This window comes from Periplaneta americana, chromosome 14 (genome assembly GCF_040183065.1).
Source record: "Periplaneta americana isolate PAMFEO1 chromosome 14, P.americana_PAMFEO1_priV1, whole genome shotgun sequence".
NCBI lineage: Eukaryota > Metazoa > Arthropoda > Insecta > Blattodea > Blattidae > Periplaneta > Periplaneta americana.
In genome coordinates, this window is record NC_091130.1 from 140502533 (window position 1) to 140522615 (window position 20083).

Here is a 20083-nt window from a genome sequence, read left to right on the forward strand (position 1 = left end):
AACTTAAATAACTAGTAAACAAAAATTAAAAACCTTCTCATCATATCAAAAGTTTAATTTGAACTGCACTCTTTTATCAAGTTATCTCACGGTTTTACTTTCAATATTATCTGCAAGAGGCAGCACTTTCCACATTGCCACAGTCAAGGCCTCCGACAAAACACGCCTATTAATTTTATAGGCTACTGAGGGCCTTGACAACACGGCCAGTGTTCTGCAAGCTGGCGCAATCTGATGAGAATAGTCAGAAGTACCTTTACCTCTCTTTCGCTATAAAAAACAACACTTCTCGCGAGAACAGAAAGTAAACCATTAATTAACGTAACTCGACCATAAAACTAGCGATCTGGGCTCCACGTGGCGCCTGAGCTTTCTCTCCGTGTCCACTGTAAACAATTATGCTGCGGATACCAGTAACAGGAAACAGTGAATGAGATTAGAGCCTTGAGTCTGTATGAATTATCCAGACAGCCAAAATGCTCGTTATGCATCCCAATAGTATTATTGAACAGTACGTTGGCCTATACTTTATGTATTGTATGTAGACAGAACTAATCTTGAAATTATGTTTCAACAACAGGAAAAGGAAATTATCCAAGTTTTTACTTTCATAATTCACCTTCGTTCTAGACTCTCGAGAAATATATCAGTAGTGAAGACTTCTGGAATGGAGTACATAAGTTACAGAAGCAGTAAAAACAAGTTATAAAGTTAGCAAAAACAATACTTCCTACTTCATTTTATATTTTATTTAAATAATAACATAAAATTAGTCACTGCATATTTTATAGACTAACAGCAATAATAATAATAATAATAATAATAATAATAATAATAATAATAATAATGTAATAGCGATAATAATAAAATTGAAGACTGGTCAAGAAGGCTGTGTCAAAGAGAAAAACCCTATAAAACGTCGCTTTCTTGTGGAACTAGCAATGTAATATTATACAATTTGCGTATCTATGGAAGGAGCTTACTTACTGGCTTTTAAGGAACCCGGAGGTTCATTGCCGCCTTCACATAAGCCCGCCAGCGGTCCCTATCCTGAGCAAGATTAATCCACTCTCTACCATCATATCCCACCTCCCTCAAATCCATTATAAGATTATCTTCCCATCTACGTCTCGGCCTCCCCAAAGGTCTATTTCCCGCCGGCCTCCCAACTAACACACTACATGCATTTCTGGATTCGCCCATATGTGCCACATGCCCTGCCCATCTCAAACGTCTGGATTTAATGTTCCTAATTATGTCAGGTGAAGAATACAATGCGTGCAGCTCTGCGTTGTGTAACTTTCTCCATTCTCCTGTAACTTCATCCTTCTTAGCCCCAAATATTTTCCTAAGAACCTTATTCTCAAACACCCTTAATCTCTGTTCCTCTCTCAAAGTGAGAGTCCAAGTTTCACAACCATACAGAACAACCGTTAATATAACTGTTTTATAAGTTCTAACTTTCAGATTTTTTGACAGCAGACTAGATGATAAAAGCTTCTCAACCGAATAATAACAGGCATTTCCCATATTTATTCTGCATTTAATTTCCTCCCGAGTGTCATTTATATTTGTTACTGTTGCTCCAAGATATTTGAATTTTTCCACCTCTTCGAAGGATAAATCTCCAATTTTTATAGTTCCATTTCGTACAATATTCTGGTCACGAGACATAATCATATACTTAGTCTTTTCGGGATTTACTTCCAAACCTATCTCTTTACTTGCTTCCAGTAAAATTCCCGTATTTTCCCTAATCGTTTGTGGATTTTCTACTAACATATTCACGTCATCCGCATAGACAAGAAGCTGATGTAACCCGTTCAATTCCAAACCCTCTCTGTTATCCTGAACTTTCCTAATGGCATATTCTAGAGCGAAGTTAAAAAGTAGAGGTGACAATGCATCTCCCTGCTTTAGCCCGCAGTGAATTGGAAAAGGATCAAATAGAAACTGGTCTATACGGACTCTGCTGTAAGTTTCACTAAGACACATTCTAATTAATCGAACTAGTTTCTTGGGAATACCAAATTCAATAAGAATATTATATAAAACTTCTCTCTTAACCGAGTCGTATGCCTTTTCGAAATCCATGAATAACTGATGCACTGTACCCTTATACTCCCATTTTTTCTCCAATATCTAATACAAAAAATCTGATCAATAGTCGATCTATTACGTCTAAAACCACACTGATGATCCCCAATAATTTAATCTGCATATGGAGTTAGGAAGGAGCTAGATTATAAATAAAATTACAATTGAACTTATCTCCTTCTCTTAATACATTGAGCCAGGGACATAGACTATATTTTGGAAAAAAATATAATTTTCAAATATATTGTCACTTACAGCCTTTTTATGTCCAGTTTTCAATTAATATTAATGTAAGCCAGAGCGAAGTCACTAACGAAGAATGAGAACCAGGAATAGACTTCCCTAGAGCCAAGCAACAGAAAATGCATATAGCCAGGTTGATATAAGAAACAGAAATGGATTATGCTCAATAAAATGTAACATAAGAGGTAATCTTCATAAGAAGTTGAGACATTTTTATTTTAATTAAACTGCAACGAATGAACGAATGTGAACTCGAGAATAAAAATTATTAGTAGTTCATATAACTTCGCTTTACAATATGCCATTAGGAAAGTCCAGGATAACAGAGAGGGTTTGGAATTGAACGGGTTACATCAGCTTCTTGTCTATGCGGATGGCATGAATATGTTAGGAGAAAATCCACAAACGATTAGGGAAAACACGGGAATTTTACTTGAAGCAAGTAAAGCGATCGGTTTGGAAGTAAATCCCGAAAAGACAAAGTATATGATTATGTCCCGTGACCAGAATATTGTACGAAATGGAAATATAAAAATTGGAGATTTATCCTTCGAAGAGGTGGAAAAATTCAAATATCTTGGAACAACAGTAACAAATATAAATGACACTCGGGAGGAGATTAACCGCAGAATAAATATGGGAAATTCTTGTTATTATTCGGTTGAGAAGCTTTTATCATCTAGTCTGCTGTCAAAAAATCTGAAAGTTAGAATTTATAAAACAGTTATATTACCGGTTGTTCTGTATGGTTGTGAAACTTGGACTCTCACTTTGAGAGAGGAACATAGTTAAGGGTGTTTGAGAATAAGGTGCTTAGGAAAATATTTGGGGCTAAGAGGGATGAAGTTACAGGAGAATGGAGAAAGTTACACAACGCAGAAATGCACGCATTGTATTCTTCACCTGACGTAATTAGGAACATTAAATCCAGACGTTTGAGATGGGCAGGACATGTAGCACGTATGGGCGAATCCAGAAATGCATATAGAGTGTTAGTTGGGAGACCGGAGGGAAAAAGACCTTTGGGGAGGCCGAGACGTAGATGGGAGGATAATATTAAAATGGATTTGAGGGAGGTGGGATATGATGATAGAGACTGGATTAATCTTGCACAGGATAGGGATCGATGGCGGGCTTATGTGAGGGCGGCAATGAACCTCGGGTTCTTTAAAAGCCATTTGTAAGTAAGTAAGTAAGTAGTTCATATATTTCTCAGCTGAGTTCAAAATTACCATAAGTTATTACGCCATATCCACCGCTGAGGAGTAACGGTTAGCTGTCGGTTAGCACGTCTGACCGTGAAACGAGCGGGCCCGGGTTCAAATCCTGATTGGGACAAGTTACCTGGTTGGAGTTTTTCCGAGGTTTTTCCTAATTCAATTGAAGCAGAATTTCTGGGTAATTTTCGGCGTTCTCTTCCGTACAAGAGAAAAAAAATCTATCGCATCACAAAAGCTCGAGAAACGCTTCTGTTAGGAACTGCATATAACTAAGAAAATGAATAATGTGAAGTTGTGTTATGCATATAGCAGCCGCGGCGAAAATGCGACTCACGAGCATTGTGGCTCGCAGTGATACCTGTGCATTTCTACCTCCCACAACCCCACCCTCTTACTTACTGGAGTCAAACTCCGTTCCATTTGTATTTGCCTCTGATCTGCGAGTGGCGTATCGTCGCAATGTCTCTCTCCAATACATGTACTGTACATCTACAAAAACGAAAGTTTCAAGTAGGATGGGAGGACGCATTTTTTTGCTGCCAATATGGTGAGAATATTAAATGTATGATTTGTTCTCAAGTATTACGAGGAAAACGGTTTATAACATGAAACGGCATTATACTACATGTTACTCACATTATGAAACGTTGAAAGGTAATTATTATTATTATTATTATTATTATTATCTCTGTACGTCGACCCTTTTTCAGCAGATATATGAATATGCGGTTAGATCTTCAATTTAAACTCGCAGATTTACAATGTGATGTTGCAATGAAAGCTAGATGTAAGGACTTGACAAATGTTGAACTTTTCAAATCTTTGTCAAAAAATAGGTATCCGAAGCTTCGTTCTTTCGCTTGCTCTGTTGAAGCCATGTTCGCTACAACTTACGTTTGTGGAAAATTATTCTCAATAATGAAAATAATTAAAGCCAAATGTAGATCACGGCTGACAGATAAACACCTTCGTGATCAACTACGACTGGCAGTAAGTGACATAATTCCTGATTTTGAAACTCTGTTGCAGAGACATTCTGAAGACAGTTCAGGTCGTGATAATGTGTCCTATGTTTTCTTGTACAGTTCTCTTTTCGTTGTACGTACGAAACATTAGTTTGTAACCTTGTACTGTATAAAATTATATTTAAATGCTGGACGTAAGGAAAATGAAAATCCGTTACTGAGTTGGACAGTTACTTCACTTCCCTTTCGGGTGTCCACCTCCCTCCATAGGTGCTATGCACGTTGCAGGTTACACAGTGGCTCGGTGCACGAACTCTTCTTCGCCATGGCAGGCATATAGAATTAGTCAAAATACTTTTTTAACATAAAACGTTTAAGTGGGTACTTATTCGGGAAAAATGACTATCAGCATTTCTGTACAAATCTCGTATTATATCTCTGCTTCTGTGCGACGTCGGGTGAGGAGTAAGAGAGATATAGCAAAAGGTTGTCTAATCTGTGAGAAAAATATGTTTAAACTCTCAGCTTATACTCAGACAAGCAGTGATACTGCAATAGACCAGCAGTCATCATCACAGTGCACCCTCGGGCTAGCGTCTTTTACCCTCGGATAAGATATTGTACTGACGTCCATCCGTGGCTACTGGCGGTTTTGCTTCTGCATGACGGTATATATTGCGATACACTTCTTACCCATTACCCAATTCAGCAAGTGCTGACGACCACTGCAATAGACCATAGATAGTTTTCGTGATTCTACCCAATAACAAAACAAGAAAGTCACAAGTATATTGTACGTGTTTATAGCTGTGTATAGGTCTTCAAGGATAATAGTGTTCTGTAAATTCTAATAGTTCAATTTCATGTCGTTTCTTTGGTAAACTGATTCTTCAGGGTCGGAGACACGATATCTAACGTGCGAGACAAAGAGTAGAACACTAATGTAACTTTACAATGGTAATTGTTTTCATTAACCTCCTTGTATTTATTTTGAAACTAACACGACCACACCCAATTCAACAAATCGCTGATTCTGTTTGCCTTGTAGTACTGAATATTAATGAAGGAAATGCTGTTATACTCTTAGGTATGCAACTTGAGAGAAATGAGCAGAAACAGAAAGAGAATTGAAAAGAGAAATCAATTCTGGTATGTTCATATTACTCCGATGATGAAATTAGCTATTTCTTGCTCTCAATGAATCTATAATATTGCAGGATAACAATCGACCAGCACCAGTAACTACAATATTACGTCGAATTTCTATGCCTAGACGCAGGCCAATCAAATCCCGGAGGGTCGAAATTAAATTTGTTCACTGACAAAAACGGCAATGAAATATATTCTCGCAGTACTCCCGTTACACCTCCCACAATTTCAAAACAGTAAAAAAAAATAGGGCAACTTCATAAGTACTTACTTCTGGCTTTTAAGGAACCCGGAGGTTCAATGTCGCCCTCACGTAACCCCCCGCCATTGGTCCCTATCCTGAGCAACATTAATCAGTCTCTACAATCATATTCCACCTCCCTCAAATCCATTTTAATATTATCCTCCCATCTACGTCTCGGCCTCCCCAAAGGTCTTTTTCCCTCCCCCAACTAACACTCTAAATGCATTTATGGATATATGTATATACTCTCTCTCTCTCTGGCATCGTAACAAGCCGGTTTTTTTTACGGTAATGGGTTGTTAGCTCTTCGCCCAACCCCCAACCTGGAGAACCACCTCTTATCGGCTGTCCACGACTCCTTATTCAATATATTCGCAGCTACCCTCCATATCTGGAGGCCAATTCCTCTATCCGCAACCTGAGGACGCGCCATGCCGTGGTGATGGCGACCCACAATACAACTTAATTACTACAATTTTTATTTAAAAATTACGTGAAACGTTTATGCTGTTCGTAATAATTGTTATTGTAAATTCGGTTGGGACTGCAAGAATATTCAGGATTTGAGATAAAACTATGATATTTCTTTTTATTTCTGTCTTCATACTCCTCAAGTTTAAATTTAAGAAGGCGGAGCCAGCGTATACGTAACTATAAGTATGGACACTTCGCGTCGGTACCTTTGATGTAGCCGGACTGATTTCGATGACCTTCAAGCCAGCTAGAGCGTGAGATTCTGCTTTCTCCCTAGAGTTGGCGCTGACATCACACCAGCTAGCAGTCGACACAGAGGAAATATAACACATATAATTAATACATCTAGGTACATTATGTACTCAAATAAAATAAACTGGATCCATAAAATAATAAATCCGTCATTAACTGTAATGTCTAGACTCTAGAGTTCCTTTATAATGAGAGTTGAGACGTTGACCACAACAATTAAAATATGTAATAATGTGATAGCGCTGAAAATGGAAAAACAAAACTCTTACGAGAAGTAAAACCACATACCTGTATTATATTGTATGCTAATATTCAACGAATTTGATACATAATTTTATAATGTAATATAATTTATTATATCTGAAATATAAAAAAGTATTATTACAACTCGTTTGTCACTGAGAAATAAGGAAAAGCTGTTAACTTGAATTTATTTGCAGCACAGCGTTACTGGATTATGCAATAAGGTAGGCGATGTTTGGATCCTGTGTCTCAACTCTATACTTAGTTATTATCAGGGAAAGGATTTATATGTAAATACATATTTACTTATAAAGCTAATATAATTTATATTTTGCATTATCTTTATGTTTCACAATGTGTAGGGTTGAAAAATCCTACTTTTATTTTCCATATTTTTCCATATTTTAGAGTTTAGTACATATTTTCGTTAATTTCCATATATTTTCCATATTTCATATAAAACAGTCCATATTATATTAGGTTTAACAATAAAACAAAACAAAATTCCATTAACTTTTAAAAATACATTTCAACAATAGAGATTTAAACACATGTTCAGTAATCCCTTTAACATCAGAGTTATTTGAAAATTAGCAGTCCTATCAACAATGGGAAAGTAAGTTACAAAACTGTATTAATTTAATTTAAAATTTTTAACAGACTTCAGTTGTGCAGCTCAACAGTTAAATGCCAGTCAGAGTACACATAGGTTCAGTTTTGTAAATCATACTATAAAGACGGTAAATATGCCAAAAGTACGTCATTCAGTCAATTTAAAATCAAAACTAACAAGTTACATTTCAGAATTTAAAGAAGATGGTTTATCAACTGACAATAAAATATTATTTTGTAATTTGTGTCAGTGTGCAGTATCATCTACACAAAAGTTCCTGGTGCAACAACACATTACAACTAGTAAACATCAGGCCAACAAACAACTAAATTCCAAGCAGAGACAATTGTTTTTAACACAACCAACAACATCGAATGTAAGATCTGAGTTTAACATCGACCTGTGCCGTTCTCTCATCTCTGCTGATATTCCTCTCTACAAACTAAAGAATAAGGTCTTCAGGGAATTCCTTGAAAAATATACTCAACATACAATCCCGGATGAGTCAACACTTAGGAAGACGTATGCTCCATCCATCTACGATGAGACAATACAGAAGATAAGAGATGAAATTAAAGATAGTTCAATTTGGGTTTCCATTGATGAGACTCCCGACAAAGAAGGTAGACTTGTTGGTAATGTAGTTATCGGTTTGTTAAGTGAACAATATTCTGAACGAATTCTTTTACATTGTGATGTTCTAGAAAAGTGCAATAACAAAACTATAGTTAAACTGTTCAACGAAGCTATGGGTATCCTGTGGCCAAAGGGTATTATGTACGATAATGTGTTATTCTTTATTAGCGATGCTGCCCCTTATATGGTCAAAGCTGGACAAGCATTATCTGTTGTATATCCTAAATTGACTCATTTTACTTGTGTGGCGCATGCATTTCATCGTGTGGCAGAAGTGGTCAGAGACAATTTCCCTAAAGTAGATTTGTTGATTTCATCAGTGAAAAAAGTATTTCTCAAAGCTCCCAGTAGAGTTAACGTGTTGAAAGAAATGTACCCTGAAATTCCATTGCCACCAAAGCCAATTTTAACTAGATGGGGTACATGGCTAGAAGCAGTTGAATATTATGCCGAACATATAGACTCTATTAACAATGTTCTCCTTGCATTGGACTCTGAAGATGCAGTCTCAATTGATACTGCGAAAACAGTTACCTGTGACATAAGTGTGAAGAATGACTTAGCTCACATTCAGCATACATTTTCATGCATCATAAAAACGCTCAAAAGTCTCCAAAATAGGCACCTTTCACTATCTGAAAGTTTTGAAATTATAAATAGTACTGTGGAACAACTGAATCGTGGTAGAGGTAAAGTTGCAGATGCAGTAAGAGCTAAGGTGGACACTGTACTTTCAAAAAACCCTGGATATGAAGAACTACAAAAGGTTGTTGCTGTGATGAGTGGTGAATGAACAGTGAAGATTAACTTGGACTTATCCCCAGCAGACATTGTGAAATTGAATTATGTACCAGTTACTTCTTGTGACGTCGAACGCTCTTTTAGTCAGTATAAATCTATCCTCAGAGACAATAGAAGAAGATTCACTTTTCAGCACTTGAAAGAAATGTTTGTAACCTATTGTTATGGTAACAGACAATAAAAATTGTGTTTTGTTGAAACTACATTGGAAGATAAGGTACGTCCATTATATTTTTTGTTTAGTTTGATTAAAATGTACCAATATTTAACGTACATAGTCATTTTTTTATAATTTTAAGTCCATATTTAATTCCATATTTTGGTAAAAATCCATATTTAATTCCATATTTTGGTAAAAATAACTACATATATATATTTACATATTTCATATATTTTTAGTCCATATAAATCCGTTCCCTGGTTATTATCTTAGCGTATGCTCGATTACATTAACCTCTAGCGCTTGAAAATGGAACTAAACCCCGGCGCACAGAGAAACAAAACACATGAAAATTCACTCAGTGTCCATTCTTCATAATCCATATTCGCTGGCGGAGCCTTTTCGTTAACTCCTGAGAGGGTTAACTCCTTCGTAATCACATCCTCATTCCATGAGGCCTAGTCTCGAGACAACAATGCAATTGATAATCGAAACGATTCACACATCAATATGACGCCAATGAGCTGTTTAAATTGTAATTAATAATAAGAAATGATAGCCCAACGTTGTAGCCACAGAAATGTTGATTTAGTTTACCAACTTTATTATTATTATTATTATTATTATTATTATTATTATTATTATTATCATTATTATTATTATTTTTTTTTCACAAAATTGGAGAGTCAACTAATTTTTGTCACAAGATCTTGCAGGAACATAAGTTAGTCTATTTTCAGAAAAATTAATTTTTAAAATGTTTTTTTTATTCACATACAAATTTACAGATACCAGGTATCACCAGCGAATAAGAATTACAAAGAATGGACACAGAGCGAATTTCCCCGGTCTGATTTTCTGTGCGCATGCGTCCGTTAGCGTACAATCACAGTCTAGTATATACAGTCACGATGCTCAATACATATGGAATATGCATCCATAGATACTTGCTAACCACTAGGATCGTTACTATTGCCTCATAACAGACAATGCGAAATAGTACCGGCACAGTCTATGTTCCTAGTATTCTCTACAACTCAAGCTTCGTGACTGTATTGTGGTACAATTCCACTTTCGATCGCTAGAGGTCAGTGTAATCGAGCACCCGCGAACTTTGGAACAGTAATCCTGATTCGCTGCTGAAACCTATTTCTGCTGTTGACTGCTGGTGCGATATTAGCGCCAACTCTAAGGGAAAAAGGCAGAACTTCCCGCTGATGCAGATGAACCTGGTTTGAAAGTCACTGAAATAAGGCACTGCTACATCAAAGGTACCAATGGTAAGTGTCCATACTTAAAATTCCCTATACACTGGTATATTTTCGATGTCTTTAGAGGAAATTATATTTAATTTGAAATTAATTGTAGAATTGAGTAAATTACAATTTGGACTTCGTTAAATTAACTATTTCAGTCTTCATACTCCCTCAGATTTAATTATTTCTGTTTGTTTAAATTAAAAATTAAGTGAAACATTTCGTTAAGCTTTTAATTGGTAAAAAAAAAACACCTTTCACGTGAATCTCTTCCAAATCCATACGATACCGAAATTACATATCTACAGCAACTGTTTTCACTACATGGCATTTACATATAATTTTTTAAACAATTATCAATATCATCTTTTGAAATTCAAAAAATCATCACGCTACTTCTTAAAGATTCCCTGCAGATTATGCAATTTAATTTATACCACTCAGAAGGCCTTAATTAAGGATATGCTAATTTTAAACAAAATCTTTTATTTATAATTGCTAATCAGTGGTGCTTAATTATTACATTTTATTTTTATAACAATACTCATATTTAATTAATTATATTTTTATTTGCTATTAATTTCCGGATCCTCGTGGTCATCCTTAATTAAGGCCGGACGATCTCTCTCTCTTTCTCTCTCTCTACACAGTCTTTAGTGATATCTAGTAATAGTTGGCAACACTTAAAGAGACGGCCAAATTAGCCTTTTGAGAAATACTCTTACGTGATCATCACTATACGTCTGAATAAAACTAACAAATATAATAGTGGTATTGTTCGCTTTAACGGACATCGACAAATTCATAAGAAAAATTTAATTTTCTCGTTATTCTCACGAAAATATAACATTTCTCACAATATTCATCGTATGGATATGACCTCCTACGCAGTTCACTATAGTAATACACGAGATCTAAATTCCATCGCCCTCTCTAGCAATTTTACAGTCATTAGAATATAAAAGCAATACGCAAATTACTTGTATCACGCTCGAAGTAAAAGGAGTTTCTTTACGGCAACGGAATTGTAAAAAGGTCACAAGTCAACATATCGACTAAAGGAAATATGGGACAAATATTTCTCTGGAGGCAATCGCTATCAAGACATGAATAATAGCAATCAGATTGCACGTTAATTTTAAGATTATAATTTTCTGTGTTAGTCTGCATCGTAATTGCCCACTTAATGCTGACTTCAAATTAATTATGACCCTTCTCAAGTGACCGATTATTTCACTTATGACTTAATCAATAAAGTATGTATACATTCATTTGCAGACGTAAATCACGTAAATTACCCAACTAAATTCATATATTCTGAATGTAGGGTAGTTAAAATTAAACAAACTTATAAATATGCGTTGTTAAAATTTTATCATAGAAATCTAACTAAGTCTACAGTAAGTAATGTCATTAAGTTCAGGGGGTTATTCTTTGAGATTAACTTAATTTAGGGCGCTCCCTGTTATTATTATTATTAATTATTATTAATATTATTAATTTATTATTAATTGTGTTTATTATTAATTGCCATTATTGAGTGTAATTAGATGCTACTGCCGCCAGGTATATATCCATTTATAGTGTGAATGAATACATACATACATACATACATACATACATACATACATACATACATACATACATATTAAAAAAATTAATACAATTTTGCTCGTTTTTGCTTCCTTTTCTAGATAAAAATTGTTTTATATGAAACATGTTATAGAGTGATTTGGAAAGCCATTGGTTCAATTTCCAATATGCTCAGTCAATTTAAGAGAGCAGTGTATTATGATAATAAATAAATGCAGAAATTTGATCCGAACAAATACAGCATTGAAAAATTAATTTGTGTAACGGAAAGTTACATTTGTTGAGATCAAATTTCTGAGTATTTAAAGGTCAGAAGTAAAATTCTTTCAATATATTATTGTCATAATACGCTGATCTCTTAAATTGACTGCGCATATTGTGAATTAAATCCATGATTTTCCCAAAACACGCTGTGAAATGTTTCATATAAAACAATTCTTATCTCGGAAAGAAGAAAATACGAGCAAGATTATATTGAACTTTTTAGTTTGAAATATCTGAAAGAATAACCCCTTGAAATTAATGACATTACTTGTGGTTCACCCTGTATAATCATGGTACAACATAAAATAATAATTTAACATTAATAAAACCTATGTTTCACATCTGGTGGTCCAAGGGTACACTGGAGTGAAATAAAGCATATTTCACGAAAAACAAGATTTTTATTTTTGTTTTTATGTTAAAAATTTATCCATGCTTACAGATGCTCCTCTCAAAATTCCTCGCCCCTTTCAACACTTGTTCTGGCATTCATTTTTAAAAGTGTACGCGACTTAAATCCTGTGCACTGTATTCTCTGCTATTTAACTTCATTTCTCTCAGTTTTTAGTTTTTACACTTTTGCCCATGTTCAAAACTTATCTCCCGCTACATATTTTGCGCTGCATGAAACTTTTTCCACGTCTTCTTTAATCTATACTGTATAAAAGTTCGCATGGATATCTCAGTAGGATTTCAAAGAAACTTATTTGAGGTACAGTAATGTAATAGTACATTACGAAACGAGCCTATAATGGTAGTAATTAAGACGCGAGTATGTTTGTTTATGAAACGAGCGCAAGCGAGTTTCATAATTTTCATACGAGCGTCTTAATTACCATTATAGGCAAGTTTCATACGACTTTTTATGCTCGACCATATTTCTAACTTGAAATTATTCATAAGTATTCATGTTATGGTTATGTAAGTGAAGAGCGGAACTGACCTGAATTGTGAGATGTGCGCAGACGCGAAAGTATTGATTTTTTCCGAGACACGAATGTGATTGACCTTGATATAATCTAGAGAATAACATGAAGATTAGTCTTGATATAACCTGGAAATTTATTTAGAATTGAAAAACAAGATGACAAATTGAATTTATTTGAATATTATTTACAATTAACGCTAATTATTATAGTAACAGAACATAACCTTCTGCGACAGTATTGGATTTCCAGCCTCCGTGACGTTTCGCTAATTGTTTTTCGATTACATATCCGAGAATAATCGATACTTGCGGTTTTATAATGGTACAATGGTGATTTCTCATTGGCTGAACAACTGAACTATGATGAATAGGTGTACTTTAATGAGGTGCATTAAAGGGCTACTACCAGGTGTATAATTACTACATTTCGGTATGATCGAGCATAAAATAATTTAACATTAATAAAACCTAATGTTTCACATCTGATGATCCAAGGATACACTGAAGTAAAATAAAGCATTTTTCAGGAAAAACATTAATTTTTTTGTTTTTACTCTTAAAAAATATCTCTATGCTTACAAATGTTTCTCGCAAAATTCCAGAGGCTTGCGCCTCTTTGTTTTGGCAGCCATTTTTAAAGGTGTGCGCGATTTAAATCCACTGTATTCTCTGCTGTTTAAAATTTTTTCCAAGTCTCCCTCGATCTATACCTTATGAAAGTTCGCATGGATATCTGAATAAGATTTCAAAGGGGATTATTATTTGAGCTAGAGTAATATAAACAATTTCTTTACACAAATCTAATGCGCACGTTTAAAAATATGTTTATTTAAAGAGGTAGGAAAATGTGTAGTCTATAATTGGTTTGTTACAATGAAGCACAAATGGTCGAATAGCAGGAAAATATTCTCCACTGTTACAATGACATCAGAATTACAAGTTTGTGCCAATTCAAAACTAGATTGTCTAGATGTTTATAATGTTGTAAAAAAAGGAAACACTGTTAATAGATGCTAGAGAAATATAAACAGTCCAACTCAGATAAATTTGGAAATATTCTTTCTTATGAAATTCAGTATTAAGTTTCATAGAATTTTTTTTTTTTTTTTCAGTTAGTAGGATATTCACCTCTGATTGAGGTACTGGCTGATATCTACATCTATTATCAGGCAGATGACTTGAATTCTATATCCATATGGTCGAAAACGCACGGACTTAATTTAAATGCAAGTAAATCGCAGGCAATCTTAATAGAACATCAAAGATTGAAGTGTGACAAACAAAATTTGCCACCGATAATTGTAAATAATACTACTATTCCATACAGTACGACAGTGAAGAACCTTGGTATTTATATGGATTGTCACCTGGAATGGAATGAACAAGTGAATCACACTTCCAAAAAAATATTTTCCATTATTCACTCATTAAAGCGACTGAAGAACTTTCTTCCTGATAAATTAAAATTAATCCTTGTACAAACACTCGTGATGCCACACTTTGACTACTGCGATATTATATTAAGTAACCTAAATGCAAATTTGAGCAGCAGGCTACAACGTGTGCATAATGCGTGCGTCCGTTATATTTGTAATATTCGTAAGTATGATCATGTTTCCCCGTCTTTCCAAACTCTGTCTTGGCTAAGGCTAAGCGATCGACGAGCCCTGCATTCTCTTGTTCTCTTATTTCAAATTCTGCGCACCGCTACCCCAATATAATTTGGCTTCTCGTTTTCAAAATTTATCCGCATATCATCAGCTAAGTACAAGATCTCATTATAACAATTTACTCATTATACCCTACCACAAGACATCTTTATATTCTTCATCCTATACAGTTTCAGTTGCTAGAAATTGGAACTCGCTTCCGAGTGATATAAGGGGTTGTTGGACAATAGCTTCATTTAGGTCAAAATTACATAAATTCTTACTTAACAGATTAATTGCTGATTAATATTTGTTACTTATAATGAAACTAACATCTGTCCATTCTTATTATTATTATTATCTTTAATTTCTCTAAATAGATTTACAAAACCTCTAATGGCAATTACATTAATATTCTCATTATAGAAATATATATATTCTCCCTGTAACATAGTCCTAGTAAGCTTATATTAAATTAATTTTCATCATTTTACTAGCTATCTCAAATATTAAATTAATTATAATTCAGTGAATTAAATTAGCTCATAAATTAAGTTACTACTTTACCTTATAGATTTATCTAAATTTAAATAAATGTGTAGTGAAGATTAATGCTGGAGAACCTTTTAAGTGTAGTGAAAATATTTGTAATTTAAATTTATGTATTGTATTGATTAAGGCTGGTTGAGTGGAAGAGAAGGCCTTATGGCCTTAACTCTGCCAGCGAAAATAAAACATTATTATTATTATTATTATTATTATTATTACATATATGTGTCAGAGGAAGAACAATTGTTTGTATGCATTTGAAGTCTGATTAGTGTGATGTATGCAATGGAGGGGGAAAAAACTGGCCTCCATACCCCATTATCTCCTGGCCTAGTTGCATCATAAGTGGTGCCATGTTGGTATCACTTGAGAGGTTGAAACTTGTCTTCGGACAGTTGACTGAACAACAACAGTAGGGCATAAATCCTATGAATAACCTTATTTAGTTTAACAACAGAGCGGTACATTTAAAATGTCGAAAATATCGGTTTATAGGAGGTCTTTGCATTAATATGAATAAAACTGAATACCTCGTTGTGGGCAATAGTGGAAGAGATATTATCCTACCGCAAGGAACAATTAAATCTGTGAGACATTTTAAGTATTTGGGGTCTATTATCCAAGAGTCTGGGAGCTGTGAAGCAGATGTAGATCACAGAGTGCAACAGGCAAGGAGGGCAATAAAGATGCTGAATGGGGTACTGTGGAGTAGAGTTGGACAACACGATTCTTTTTCAGAAGTCGATTCCAACGATTCAATCACACGTTACGAATCGATTCTAACGATTCGTTCACGATTCTTCTCAGTCTGCGATTCCAACTATTCTTTTGAATCGTCAACGAGTTCACGATTCTTCCCAGTCTGCGATTCCAACTATTCTTTTGAATCGTCAACAAGTTCACGATTCTTCCCAGTCTGCGATTCCAACTATTCTTTTGAATCGTCAACGAGTTCACGATTCTTCTCAGTCTGCGATTCCAACTATTCTTTTGAATCGTCAACGAGTTCACGATTCTTCCCAGTCTGCGATTCCAACTATTCTTTTGAATCGTCAACAAGTTCACGATTCTTCCCAGTCTGCGATTCCAACTATTCTTTTGAATCGTCAACGAGTTCACGATTCTTCCCAGTCTGCGATTCCAACTATTCTTTTGAATCGTCAACGAGTTCACGATTCTTCTCAGTCTGCGATTCCAACTATTCTTTTGAATCGTCAACGAGTTCACGATTCTTCCCAGTCTGCGATTCCAACTATTCTTTTGAATCGTCAACAAGTTCACGATTCTTCCCAGTCTGCGATTCCAACTATTCTTTTGAATCGTCAACGAGTTCACGATTCTTCCCAGTCTGCGATTCCAACTATTCTTTTGAATCGTCAACGAGTTCACGATTCTTCCCAGTCTGCGATTCCAACTATTCTTTTGAATCGTCAACAAGTTCACGATTCTTCCCAGTCTGCGATTCCAACTATTCTTTTGAATCGTCAACGAGTTCACGATTCTTCCCAGTCTGCGATTCCAACTATTCTTTTGAATCGTCAACGAGTTCACGATTCTTCTCAGTCTGCGATTCCAACTATTCTTTTGAATCGTCGCAAAACACTTTCCTTTGCAAACCACGCGTAGAACAAAAACGTTCTACATCTCTCTCATAGATGGCATAAGAGGCGAGACATTGGATTGTCTCTTTCTCATTGGCTGGAACCATTCAGTATGAACTCCATTAGTCTACAAAATTACCCAAGATAATGTCTCTAAATTATAACTTATCAACTGAACCTTATTATGAAGTACATTTTTTGCATTACATCTCTATTTAACTATGCAAATTTCAGGTTTGTGTTCATTATTTTCCATACTTAACAAATGCAGTACATATTTTGATTTCACTCTCGCTCGGGAGCATTCGACACGGTTCGGAAATGTCCGTTGACAGGTTACATCAAACAACGAATAGAATCGTGGGTTACGATACCATGCCGATTCCTTCATATTCTTTTGAATGACGATTCGTTAAGATTCTTTTGAACGACGATTCGTTACGATTCGTTTGAACGACGATTCGTTTGAACGACGATTCGTTACGATTCTTTTGAACGACGATTCGTTACGATTCTTTTGAACGACGATTCGTTACGATTCTTTTGAACGACGATTCGTTACGATTCTTTTGAACGACGATTCGTTACGATTCGTTTGAACGACGATTCGTTACGATTCTTTTGAACGACGATTCGTTACGATTCGTTTGAACGACGATTCGTTACGATTCGTTTGAACGACGATTCGTTACGATTCGTTTGAACGACGATTCGTTACGATTCTTTTGAACGACGATTCGTTACGATTCTTTTGAACGACGATTCGTTACGATTCGTTTGAACGACGATTCGTTACGATTCGTTTGAACGACGATTCGTTACGATTCTTTTGAACGACGATTCGTTACGATTCTTTTGAACGACGATTCGTTACGATTCTTTTGAACGACGATTCGTTACGATTCTTTTGAACGACGATTCGTTACGATTCTTTTGAACGACGATTCGTTACGATTCGTTTGAACGACGATTCGTTACGATTCGTTTGAACGACGATTCGTTACGATTCGTTTGAACGACGATTCGTTACGATTCGTTTGAACGACGATTCGTTACGATTCTTTTGAACGACGATTCGTTGATACCACGAATCGATTCTTACGATTCTTTATTATTAGTCGTTCGAATGAACGATTCGTTCACGAATCGACCCAACTCTACTGTGGAGTAGATCCATTTCCAAACAAATGAAGAAAATAATTCTACAATCTATAGTTGAATCTATACTAACATACGGGGCAGAGGGATGGGCACTTGTTGAACGTCAGAAGTGTAAGATACAAGCGACGGAGATGGAGGGAGTATGAAGAACTGCTAGAGTATCCAGATTGGAAAGGAGAAGGAATGAGGATGTGAGGCAAATGATGGAGATGGAAGAGTCGGTAATTGAAAGAATCGAAAAACGAACTCTTCAATGGTATGGCCACGTAAAAAGGATGAAAGAAGGAAGATGGCCAAAGATTATTCTGGAATGATCACCTCGGGGAAGGAGGAAGCGTGCGAGACCAAGAAAAACATGGAAAGCCGGTGTCATGCAAATGATGAAGGACCGACATATGCAGGAGGAGGATTGGCGGGATCGAGAAGGATGGCGGAAGGGAATTCAGGGCAACCGCTGAAGAGTGGAAGAGCCCACAAAAGAAAGAAGAAGAAAATATCGGTTTCCCGATTTTTTTGTTAAAACATCGGGAATTTCCTTAATTTTTATAAAATCTATCTTGCAATCCTACTGTAATATAGGTTTAGAAAATTAAGTTCCCACGATAAAACAAAGGATGACGCATTAGGAAATTTCAACCGCTTGGCTTCATTTGTGTAATACGAACTTCTGGCAGGAGAGTAACCTTCACCTTAAGGGCAGCGCAGGGGCGTGTCCTCTACAGACTTCGTACCCCCAGCCTACTTCGAGAAGCCGCCGCAAGGTGACCAAGTGCCGCTCACCCTGCTCCGAATCTTGCTCTGCATATCGTGCGAGCTCTCCGTGATCATGATCAAGCATCTCAGGCAGAACGATTAAGTAACTGTTGAGAGTAATGCGAAACCAGAGAGCGAGAGAGACATAATTTATGCCTAAAGATGCCTAAATAGGCGAAAACGTTAGCAACATATTATTAACTTCAATGAATTATTTATGTATAAATATTTGTTGTTGTTTTTTTAAATATTCATAAGTCATTTTGACTGAAACTCATTCAATAAATATTCTTACTTTATATTTGACTTACCTGAATAACACTACAATGTTTTCTAAGATTTCAAAAAGGAAGCAAAAACCGGCAAAATTGTATTAAACTTTTTTTTTTAAATATCTCAAAGAATAACTCCCTGAAATTAATTACATTTACGGTTCACCCTGTATAAGACAATGGATTTGTATACTGTTTCCTGAAAGGGCACTATTTTACAGGCCAAAAACTAAAACAATCTATATATCTATATACATAATTTGAACTGGTAATGGAAATTAAAGGAACACGACTGAACGGATTTTAATAACTGACCCCTCATTTTGAAACTTGGAACCCGAAGTTTTTCAGAAAAATAGTAACCTTCAGTGAAGCGTTAGTTTTCCTACATAATTTTCCTATTTTCCAAAATCCATCTTTCGTCAGTTTTGAGAACTAATTGGATTTCAATATAAAACAAAACACACACTACAATAAACAATAGGATATAGACGATATTACACGAAGGCCATGCCCAGCAGGATTGCTGACATATTTAGGGCTCAAATTCAATTGGTTATTAAAAACTTCAAGAATTACTAAAAATGATTTACAAGTCTGATTCTGCGGTGTGTAATTTCCTGAATAGAGTTGTGGTGTATTGGATATTAATATCTACAAAATTTGAGGTGGTTTGATGACATTATTATCATTAGAAATTAAATATTATTATAGTTAATGCCATAATGTGACTATTTTTCATTAATTATACATATTAACGCTATATTGATGATATGAAAGTGAAACGTTTTGGGGTTATGTAAGTATATGTAGAGAATATCTTAAATTAGATCTTCATTTCTTTAATTTACTGTGTGGCGGCTATATATAACTACCAAACTTACGTAAGATAATAATATTGTTATTAAAATTCAAATATATATATTTCTTTTTCGTTGTTGGTAACTCTATAGCATCTAC

The 20083-nt window shown here is 35.2% G+C and overlaps 1 protein-coding gene across 9 annotated transcripts in view; it reads right to left on the minus strand.

Annotated features, from left to right (window-relative positions):
* mtd (TLD domain-containing protein mustard) overlaps positions 1 to 20083 on the minus strand; it is a 1649382-nt gene that overhangs the window by 694298 nt on the left and 935001 nt on the right. The window contains exon 1 of one of the 9 annotated variants that reach the window (XM_069846161.1): positions 34 to 120. The exons of the other annotated variants lie outside the window; for them this stretch is intronic. Coding sequence (XP_069702262.1) covers positions 34 to 44 — 11 coding nt within the window. The 5' untranslated portion in view covers positions 45 to 120. Of the gene's footprint in view, positions 1 to 33; positions 121 to 20083 lie in introns of those variants that run through there. 9 annotated transcript variants of the gene reach the window in all.